Raw genomic sequence first — 10,452 nt, forward strand, 5'->3', positions numbered from 1 at the left:
TCACTTACGCCTCTAGATTATCTAATGCACTAGTTACAATCCATTGTATAAGACATTTTTTATTTGCGTGTTTTCTAACTAATAACTATTTTGCATGGTTGAATCCACGTAGATTTGCTTCCAAGTGCAATATCATAATTGAGTGGGACCCTTTTTTTCAATAAATAAATAAATTGAGGCCTGGTTTAGTTCAAAAAGTCACATCGAATCTTTCGACATATGTATGGAGCATTAAATATAGATAAAAATAAAAATTAATTGCACAGTTTGCATGGAAATCACAAGACGAATCTTTTAAGTCTAATTAGTCCATGATTAGCTATAAGTGCTATAATAACCCACATATGCTAATGATGGCTTAATTAGGCTCAACATATTCGTCTCGCGGTTTCCAGGCGAGTTACGAAATTAGTTTTTTCGTTCGTGTCCAAGAACCCCTTCCGATATCCGGTCAAATATCTGATGTGACATCCGAAAAATTTCTTTTGACGAACTAAACACACCCCGAGTGTGACCTGACTGAGAGTACGTGTTGCTTAAAGGATGAACAAGGGTAGTTTGGGTAATCACCTTTCTTAAGTCAACGGGGTCAAGGAAGCAGAGTATCCTTAACAATATTTAAGGCACAAATTTCTAACAGTTAAGTTCAACACTCCCTATGTCTACACCAAATACTAACAAAAAGAACTCTTCGTTCACGCTTGTACACAAAGTTTCTTTTTGACATCTATACAGAGTGAAATTGACACTGTTTTATTCCAGTTCGTTAAAAAAAATACTAAGAAAAAATCTCATGCCAACACACACAGAGGAGGGTCCATATAAAATGTTAGGAGATGTAGATGGCCTATTATTTGGCTAATTTCGGTTAATCAACTACTTCCTTCGTTTCATATTATTCCCTTCGGTTTCATTTTAATTGACGTTTTGGACACTGACACGGACTACACAATATATCTTTGACCTTATTTTTCTATTATAATATATACAATAAATAAATGCATGTTTACTTTTATTATAGTACTTTGAAAGACAAATCTATATATGTTGTTATAGTTTCTTTAAACTAAATATTTTTAAAGTTATTAATGGTTAAAGTTATAAAAGTTTGATCTCACCTTTGTCCAAAACGTCAATTATTATAGAACCGGAGGGAATATAAAACTTTCTAGTATTAGCCACATTCATATAGATGTTAATGAATCTAGTCACCTGAAATGGAGGTAGTAGTAAATACAGTCTTTTGGTGCTCCGAAAGTTATCTAGGTATCAGCAGTTTTACAATTCCCTTTTGGGCGGCTGAGATGGACTCTTCAGTGAAGAATCTTCTCTGTTGCATCTGATCTGAGTCGTCCGTTGCAATATCCAATGAGATGGCTCCAATGACACTGTCTCCATTATCTCCTCCTCCAGGATGAGCTCTCATGACATAAATACTGCTCACACAAGATTTCAGTCAGCAGCTGAGCACCATGACTTGTCTCTGAGGCCTGAGCTCAGTTCTGACTCCCGAGCTGAGACCTCAGGTCTTCTTCTTCCTCCAATCTCTCATACGAAAGAAGAAAAGGTGTGAACTTTGAGAAGCTGCTACGTAACTGCAAAGAGAAGAGGACAGCTTGTCCTGTCTTTGTTTTTCCTTTTTCCTCAGTTTATTCCCCTAAATCATTTTGGGCTTTTTTTTGAGCTTCTAACTTCTCCAGTTCATAATTTACATTTATTTCTTTAAGACAACCTTTATTTCATATTTAAGGACAATCTTTTAGACAGTTTAAGATCTTTTGGACCTTCCATATTTGTACAGGGAATCGATTACAGTGTAATTATACAGTCAGGAGACTCAAACAGGCTGAAACTTCTTTTAAGGAGATTCTTGCCTTGTTCAGGTTGAAGCACTTCCTTTCAAATTTGGCAGGAATTTGTCAGTTTTTCTCTATCTCTATATTCTCCGTTTGCTCTTCAGGCCTTGTGAGTCTTGCATAATTTATTTTATTCTTCGATGATGCAGCTATTTAGTGTAGTCCTCGAATTCAAAGTGCTTCTATTTCCCATCAAGAAAGCAGACACACAGTTCAATAACATATGAAGCTAATAGCTTTTGGGTTATTATTACTGGGGTACATACAATATTTTGCTACATCTGATTCCGAAGGTAAGGCCTTTACACTTTGATGTATACCTTTTCCACATTAGTTATTCATATGTGGTTGGCATTAGATGAGGCAATGGAATCAATCTGAGAATTTTGACTCTGAACTGTAAGGGACTCTAGAATTATTGCATTATTGAATTTTTTACCAACACAGTATCTACTAAGAACTGTAGTGTGTGTTGGAGAATGGAGATATGCCTTTTTGTCCTTGTCATCAGTCAAATGTTTGACTATCAATTGCATAACAGATTCTAGAGCACTTGTACTTACTACTAGCCTAGTAGAATTCATAACTACCCCTTCAATTATTTAGCACATCTGCATTTTTTCTTTCAATGTACTTCATCCGTTTCATAATATAAGACTTTCTAGCATTCCCTACATTATTGTCTAGATTCATTTATATTTATATGAATGTGGACAATACTAGAAAGTCTTACATTATGAAACAGAGAGAGTAGCAAATATGCTTTCTCACAATTGTCCATAATTGGACAAGATTACTCGAAATTCTTGGTTAGGCTATGTACTCTGGCATGCTCTAAATCCAGATTGCATATGAGACATTGAATAAGAAGAATATTACCATTTCCAGTTCTTTTTCACTGAATGTGTCTCATAATTTGCAAATATAACGACTGTATTTTCCTCATCAGTCATAGCATTGTATGAAATAAGGACAATGCTCAATGACAGTCGTGGCGTACTGAATGGCTGGAATAACAATCAAGTTAGTCCCTGCTACTTTCCTTCCATCAGTTGTAATCAAGACCAAAAAGTCATTTCAATGTGAGTTAACCCTTTCATTTTTCTTAAATATCTGAAACTCTAAACTCCATTTTCCTCTTGACAAGGTTGCTAAGCTAGTTAAATGCATGCTCTAGCCTCTAGCCTTTGAACGTAAGGAAGATTTTTTACAGTTGAGTTGCACATTCTTCATACTATAGTGTTCCATATTTGTAGTATTATAAGTTTGTTTCACAATAAAAATAGCACTAAAACTTTGTAACCACGTATGGTTAATTTCTTTTTGAGCCTTTTGAGGTAAACACATTGTTAATTTCACATTTCTGGAATTTGTAGAACTTTGATCTCATCAGGATTATCTGGATTCTTGTCACCCAGCATTGCAAAGCTACTATATTTACAACAGCTGTAAGCTCGGCAATTTAATCCTAAAAATATTTTAACATTTCAATATTAATCCTCATTCCTCAGTAAAAGATCTACTTTGTGGTTTGTTTTACTTTTTGTTTCTAGATTATTGGATGGTAACAGCATAACTGGAGGGCTTCCACAAGAGTTAGGGAGTCTGTCAAGTTTAACAACTCTAAAACTTGGAGGAAATAGTTTAAGTGGCTCAATACCTGACTCTCTTGGCCTTCTTTCAAAACTCCAAATTCTGTAAGTCGGATTCTGAGTTTTCTGTTCTTGAGAATAGAAGTCTGATTATGACTCCTATAGCAGTTGATTTGTAACAACCATATATATATATATATATATATATATATATATATATATATATATATATATATATATAAAATAATGTGTGATAACTTAGACAGAAACTTCAGCGGAAATTTCTTAACCGGGAATATTCCAGCCTCTTTGTCCAATATCTCATCATTGAACGATATGTAAGTTGGCCTTTTGTGCTGATAAAATCGTGAACATTGCCAAATATCAACACCGGATTATAGTTCCATTATATATGATGTATCATAATGCACCGTGATGCGTGATTTGTAGTGATCTTTCTTACAACTTTCTTAGAGGAGAAATACCCAAACAGCTGCTTCAGGTGTCTCACTACAAGTATGGATAATGTTGAATATATTGTACTCTTTTTGCGTACTTCTTTACTGCTTTACAGTTCTGATAATAAGTGGGATATTGTCTATTCCAGCTATGCAGGTAACCACTTGAACTGTGGTCAAAACTTGACTTCTTGTGAAGGAGGCCAAAAAAATACAGGTAATATAGAAAGCAACACAGCAATCTATATTGCACCCTTGAGACCGTTCGTTTGGATTTTAAAAGGAGAGTACAGAAGTTATGCGAGCTATTTTATTTTTGATTAGTTAGGATAAAATACACCACGGGTCCCTAAACTTGTCCAGCCAGTTCATGTAGGTTCATGAACTTCCAATTTATAGTCTGACATCCTTAATTAAACTTGTCTAAAGTCTAAACTGTTCACTAGAGGTCCAATCTCACATCACCTACAGAGCAGCCAACTGGTGCCAAGGACCAAGGTGGACAGGAGTGCTCCAACATTACAATCGGATGTTGTAAAAAAAAAAAAACATTGCAATCTGATCATGTACGCTTTTGTCTCACTTAAAATTTTCAAATAGAGTAAATATTGAATGCTTGTAAGTTTATGTTGGAAAATTTATGTTGCGCCTGGACTATAATACTAACTATTATTTGATTTTTGGCATTCTTAAAGTTGATTCACATCCATATATATTAACGTGACTAATGTAAATCATACTGTATAGAGGATCTAACTACAAAATGCTTCCTAGAAATGGAGCTGAAATTCCTGCAATGCACCGGTGTCCACCTGACAGCGAATGTAGCAGTGTGGGTGGACCTCCAATGAACTGTTTAGGCAAGTTAAAGGACCTCAAACTAGTTCTAAAAAAAAGGACCTCAAACTTCATATTAGAAGATTATGGACCTAAATGAACCAGCTGGACAAGTTTAGGGACATCAGGGCATGTGGTGTGTTTTACTCACTAGGTTAAATTTTATAAAAGGAAAGTACAGAAGCAGAACCAAATGTTCCACTTCAGTTAGCATTATTAACCCTTGATATTCATACAGTCCATATTTTCTCATGTCAGGGAGTAACAATAAAAGGCATCTTTTAAACATTGCCATATTTTCTCCTATAGTGGCTTTCTGCATATTGTTCTGCTGGGCATTGATCAGAAGGCACAGGAAAGGTAAGCTATGGAAATGATATGATTTACTCACTGCTTCCCAGTATTTGTCAAGTTTTTTGGTGAAGGTTTGTTGGATGGGATAATATCAACTCTCAATACAGGTAAACAGAGATTAAGAGAGAGCCTGAAGGTGCGAAATGAAGAGCTGTTTTGGGGAATAGAGGGGGCAAATTCAGATTTCAAGTTTTTTGAGGTTTCACAAGTAGTGAAGGCTACAAGCAACTTCTCAGGACAAAATAAACTTGGACAAGGTGGCTTTGGTCCTGTATATAAGGTAAAAATTAAGAAAACAATTATGGTTCTTGAGAAAATACATGGTACCTCGAGGTAATTAGTATAGGGAGGTAACAAGTTTTACACTAGAAAATATGATACCTTTATGTACATTCTTAAGGATGGTAAAATCACCTAAAAATTAACCATATGGACGAGCATAGAGAAAAAAGAAAAGAAGAAAAAATAGAACTATATTATCATATGGGTCTTACATACCATGTTTATGCTGGTAAACTTGCTTCTATTCATTACCCTCTGCAGGGGACATCTCCCACCGTTATGCATCATATATAGACAAATCTAACAATATCAAGATCACATCACTGATAAGATACTTCACGACATTTTTACAGGGCCAGTTTCCTGATGGGATGGAGATAGCAGTTAAGAGGCTTGCTTCACATTCAGGGCAAGGTTTAGCAGAGTTCAAAAACGAAGTGCAATTCATAGCCAAACTCCAACACAGAAATCTAGTTAGGCTCTTGGGATGTTGTTCTCAAGGGGAGGAGAAAATGCTGGTCTATGAATATTTGCCAAATAAAAGCTTGGATTTCTTTATCTTTGGTATTACATCAAGTAATCACCCACTGCAAATATCATAAATCCTAAACTGTGAATATGTTTTAACTATTATATTTGTGCTTAACTAATAAATAGATGAAACCAGACGGGCTTCACTAAACTGGATTAAACGCCTGGCAGTAATTGAAGGAATAGCAGAAGGACTTCTGTATTTGCACAAACACTCTCGATTACGTATTATACACAGGGATGTTAAAGCAAGCAACATACTTTTGGACTCTGAAATGAATCCTAAAATTTCTGATTTTGGACTTGCAAAAATGTTCAGCTCAAATGATGCTGAAGGAAATACAAGGAGGGTGGTTGGGACATAGTAAGTTTTTCTTATAAACAAATGCATTGAAATTATTCATTACAGTTTTACAAGGGAACCGAAAGCAACACCTTCACATAAAAATTGTTCCATTAATGTTTTGTCATGTCTATATTTCCAGTGGTTATATGGCTCCAGAGTATGCTTCTGAAGGTCTGTTTTCTACAAAATCTGATGTATTCAGCTTTGGTGTCCTAATTCTTGAGATCATCACTGGGAAAAGAAATTCAGGTTTCCATCAGTATGAAGATTTCTTTAACCTTCTTGGATATGTGAGTCTTTTCTATCTCTACATGTGTAATTTTAAGTTTCTCTATAATGTAAGAAATTTACATATTCCATTCTAATATTCCTAACAGGCATGGCAGTCATGGAAGGAGGGAAGGTGGCTTCAACTCGTAGATTCATCATTGGTTACAGATAATTGTGCATTAGGGACAATGAGATGCATTAACATTGCGTTGTTGTGCGTACAAGAGAATGCGGCTGATAGGCCCAGCATGTCAGATGTGGTTGCAATGCTAAGCAGTGAGAGCATGACCCTGGCTGAGCCTAAGCACCCAGCATATTTCCACACAAGGATGACAAAGGAAGAGGTGTCCACAATTATTGAATCATGTAGTGTAAATGATGTGACCATATCTACACCACAAGGTAGATAGTACTTCAGTTTTTATCCCCAGTTGAACCAAGGTGTTAATTTTTAATATATGTTTGGAACTTTCGATTGTTTGCAGTACATACAGTGAAATTATGAACCATCAACCAGACTATTTCTGATGAATGACCTTTGTTTTTGTGGAAATGTCATACTAATAAAATAGCAGTGCTATGCCCTCTCACTCTCTGTTTCACACCAATTCATCCATAAAGAACCTTTTTTTTTTTGCAAATAAACATGTACAATAAACAGGTCATGAAATTTTGGCACAAATACTTCAGTAATACTTGGAAGGCAACATTTTTTTTTTGCTGCATTGCTCGACTAAACGCAGTTATTCTTGCAAGGATCAATTCAACTTGATGGAGCAGACCAACAGTAAGTAAACAGGAAAATTTTGGAACTACGATGGCAGAGCTAAACCTTTTCTATGGTGCACTAATCCTGCACTGTATTCTACTCCCTCCGTTTCTAAATATTTAGCGTCGTTAACTTTTTTAAATATGTTTAATCATTCGTCTTATTCAAAAACTTTAAGTAATTATTAATTTTTTTCCTATCATTTGATTCATTGTTAAATATACTTATACGTATACATATAGTTTTATATATTTCACAAAACTTTTTGAATAAGACGAACGGTTAAACATGTGCTAAAAAGCCAATGGTGTCAAATATTTAAAAACGGAGGGAGTATATTTCTATATCTCCAAAGATTCTAACCTCAAACGATTTTAAACAGCAGTTATTACCTACCGACCAACTCAGTTACACAAGTTTCTTCTAAGACTGTAACTATGTTCATGCTGAAAAATAAATTAATGGCAAAGTTCAGAGAGATTGGTACCAATGTAGAAGCTACCAGTTATGATCAATATTTATCGCAATCGGCTTCCATTTCCATGCTATGTCATCTTGCCTGGACAAATAATTTCGATTCATCAAAAGGTACTAGAAAACCAAAACTCGCGACAGATTCCTACAACAACGGATTGGGGACAGATCATGCCATAACCATCAGGGTTAAACTTTTCGATTTAGCCTAATTGATTGGACGCTACCGAAAAACCGAAATTTCCAAAAATTCCGAAATTTTGAATAAAGTTGAGTTGAATTTGAACAAATATTACCAAAAATCACGTAAAATTTAAAAAATTGAAATATTTTGGCTAAAATAATATCGTATGGAAGGGGTCTGAAATGACCGAGATTTCGGAAATTTCAGTATGAAATTTCCAACCATACTAACCATTATGCTTATGCGTGTCAGACCCGATACACGATAGCTTGTTACCTTGTTAATTTCGTAGCGAGAGCGAGCATGGCAGGCGCGGTGTCTCCTCCGCCGCTCGCCGGAGCCCCGCCGTTTGCCCCGTGGGCGGCGCTTCCCTCTCGTCGCGTTATTCTGTCCTTGGAACAAAAGACGCATCCCAGATGGGGTAAAGGTGGAATGCAAAAAAATTGGATAACCTTAGGGTTTTTATGTAAACGTTCGCCTAATAGTAAATATTATCCAGGAGAGTTTTCAGAATATGCCATTCAATTCGCACCACCTTCAGAATTTGCCACTCAATTCACAACACTGTCAGAACATACCACTAAGGATACGAATTGTTTCATTCTGTGCCACTCCATCTCTTCGAAGTCACATGTCGTTGCCCGTTGCTCGTCGTCCGTCTTGCCACCGCAGACGAGCTCCTCCTTTCCCACGCCAGCGGCTTGCACGGTTGCGCCAGAGCAGGGGAGCAGCATCACCTTGAGGAGCGAGAGGCGACGAGCGCCAGCAGCGGCTTACAGCTGCGTGGATGCGACCGTCGAGGTTTGCCGGCGTTGGGGAGGAAGGGCGTCGGTATGCGCGAGGAGGAGCTTGGCCGGCGTTGGGAAGGAAGAGCTCGCCGCCATGTGCGAGGGAGAAGCTTGCCGGTGTGGGGAGGAAGAACTCGCTGGAGTAGAGAGGAAGAGCTCACTGGCATGGGGGAGGAGAAGGAGCCGACGTTGGGAGGAAGAAGAGCTCGTCGGCATGGGGGAGAAGCTCCTCGGCGGCGCCTAGATGACTCGGATATGGACGACACGACATGGGCGGGCAACGGTGCTCGCGTTGGAGAGACGGAGTGGTACGGAATAAAACAATTTGCGTCCTTAGTAGCATGTTTTGAAAGCGTTACGAATTGAGTGACAAATCCTGAAGGTGGTGCGAATTGGACGGCATATTCTGAAATCTCTCATTACCTGGACGACGATGTCAAATTCGGCCCATTCTTGTTAAGAAATGTCTACTCTGCCCACTTAATGTTGGGTTGGCCCTGTTCTCTGGTCGAGAAAAGTTCAGGCCCTTTTGGCAAATCTAAATTAGGCCCATCCAAGAGTAGGTGATAAGAATAAGTCTATTTGCATTCCCTAATATCTTTCCTCGGTTGAATCGCATCCCTCAACTGCAACACTGGGTACAACATCTTCCCCATCTTCAAAATCCGGTACAGATCGACTTTGTTTAGCAAGTTTGATAGGTTCGCCATAGTTGACTCGTTAAGGCTGCTACGTCAACAAAAACAGCTTCCTAAACCACTAAAGGAGTCGATTTGAATCAATTTTCGATGACGGGGAGACATTATACCCGAATTTGGGGTTGATGGATGCGAGATGGGGGAGGCAAATGAGGGAGGAAAAATATATCACGGCCTCACGGGCCTAACAGTGTTGGCGACTCAAATGGACCTACTAAATACATGGATCTCGCGGCCCACACTGGCTCGTCGGAAGCTTCCTGGGCTTGGACTCTATAACTGTCTCCCAAATCTCCCGCTGCTGAGGTGGCGTGGCGTCACAACCCGGCGAGGCGGAGATCTTGCCAGCGAGGTGAGAGTCCGGTGAGCATCACCGCGAACACCGCCGAAGCCATGGCGGAGGAGGTAGAAAAAGCCTCCCGCCAATGCGGCTGGCGGCGGCGAGAGCGAGGACGACTCTCCTCCGTCTCCGGCGGCGGTGGAGAGGATGGCGCGGCTGCCGCCGGCGGACGTGGCCTGGCTCCTCTCCCTCCGACGGGAGAACCTCGGCCACCCGTTCGGCTACGTGTTCACGGCGCCGGCTGATCGCGACGACCCCGCGGCCTCGCCGGAGGAGATCGGTGAGGAGTGGTTCGAGGCCGGCGGCTGCTTTGTGAAGTGAGTAGCATTTAAATTTTTGTGAAGTACTTTGCCTGTTTAGTATTATAAGTTGTTTTGATTATTTTCCTTGTCAAACTTTTTTAGTTTATTTAAATTTATAGAAAAAATTGGCAGTAAAAAGTAACATTAATATATTTTAAAAATATGTTTTTTTGGAATGTTGATATATTTTTAGTTAAATTTAAAGAAGTTTAACGAAAAAGAAGTTCAGACGATTTATAATATGAAACAGAGGGAGTAATTATGATAGAATTGGTATTTAATGATGCTTTTCTACATAGATTTTATTTAATAATAGCATCAACCATCAAGTCACCATGCACATGATCTTGGTGCAAGTAGCCCGGCCGTCG

General features: G+C 38.5%; 1 protein-coding gene across 7 annotated transcripts; it reads left to right on the forward strand.

Annotated features, from left to right (window-relative positions):
* Positions 1 to 1,452: 1,452 nt before the first annotated feature.
* LOC127753819 (G-type lectin S-receptor-like serine/threonine-protein kinase RKS1) lies at positions 1,453 to 7,116 on the forward strand. Of its 7 annotated transcripts, none has more exons than XM_052279269.1 (15): positions 1,453 to 1,567; positions 1,802 to 1,918; positions 2,006 to 2,149; positions 2,806 to 2,938; positions 3,233 to 3,304; positions 3,410 to 3,553; positions 3,715 to 3,786; positions 3,899 to 3,964; positions 4,056 to 4,123; positions 5,002 to 5,103; positions 5,205 to 5,377; positions 5,733 to 5,955; positions 6,037 to 6,274; positions 6,396 to 6,546; positions 6,634 to 7,116. In XM_052279269.1, the coding sequence occupies exons 3-15, from the start codon at positions 2,080 to 2,082 to the stop codon at positions 6,934 to 6,936; spliced, it is 1,815 nt and encodes a 604-aa protein (XP_052135229.1). In that variant the 5' UTR covers positions 1,453 to 1,567; positions 1,802 to 1,918; positions 2,006 to 2,079; the 3' UTR covers positions 6,937 to 7,116. The 7 variants fall into 7 exon arrangements, with proteins under 7 accessions (XP_052135229.1, XP_052135227.1, XP_052135231.1 ...); XM_052279267.1 differs by having other exon boundaries at positions 1,802 to 1,883; XM_052279271.1 differs by having other exon boundaries at positions 1,802 to 1,883; positions 5,733 to 5,943.
* Positions 7,117 to 10,452: the final 3,336 nt, after the last annotated feature.

The sequence above is a fragment of the Oryza glaberrima genome, chromosome 11, assembly GCF_000147395.1.
Source record: "Oryza glaberrima chromosome 11, OglaRS2, whole genome shotgun sequence".
NCBI lineage: Eukaryota > Viridiplantae > Streptophyta > Magnoliopsida > Poales > Poaceae > Oryza > Oryza glaberrima.

Excerpts from the sequence above, each read along its gene's own strand:
- LOC127753819 (XM_052279268.1), top strand. The coding sequence starts at position 2,080 with ATGAAGCTAATAGCTTTTGGGTTATTATTACTGGGGTACATACAATAT. Across the intron at positions 2,939-3,232 it reads GACCAAAAAGTCATTTCAAT|AACTTTGATCTCATCAGGAT; the intron begins GTGAGTTAACCC and ends TGGAATTTGTAG. Across the intron at positions 3,305-3,409 it reads CTACTATATTTACAACAGCT|ATTATTGGATGGTAACAGCA; the intron begins GTAAGCTCGGCA and ends TTTTGTTTCTAG.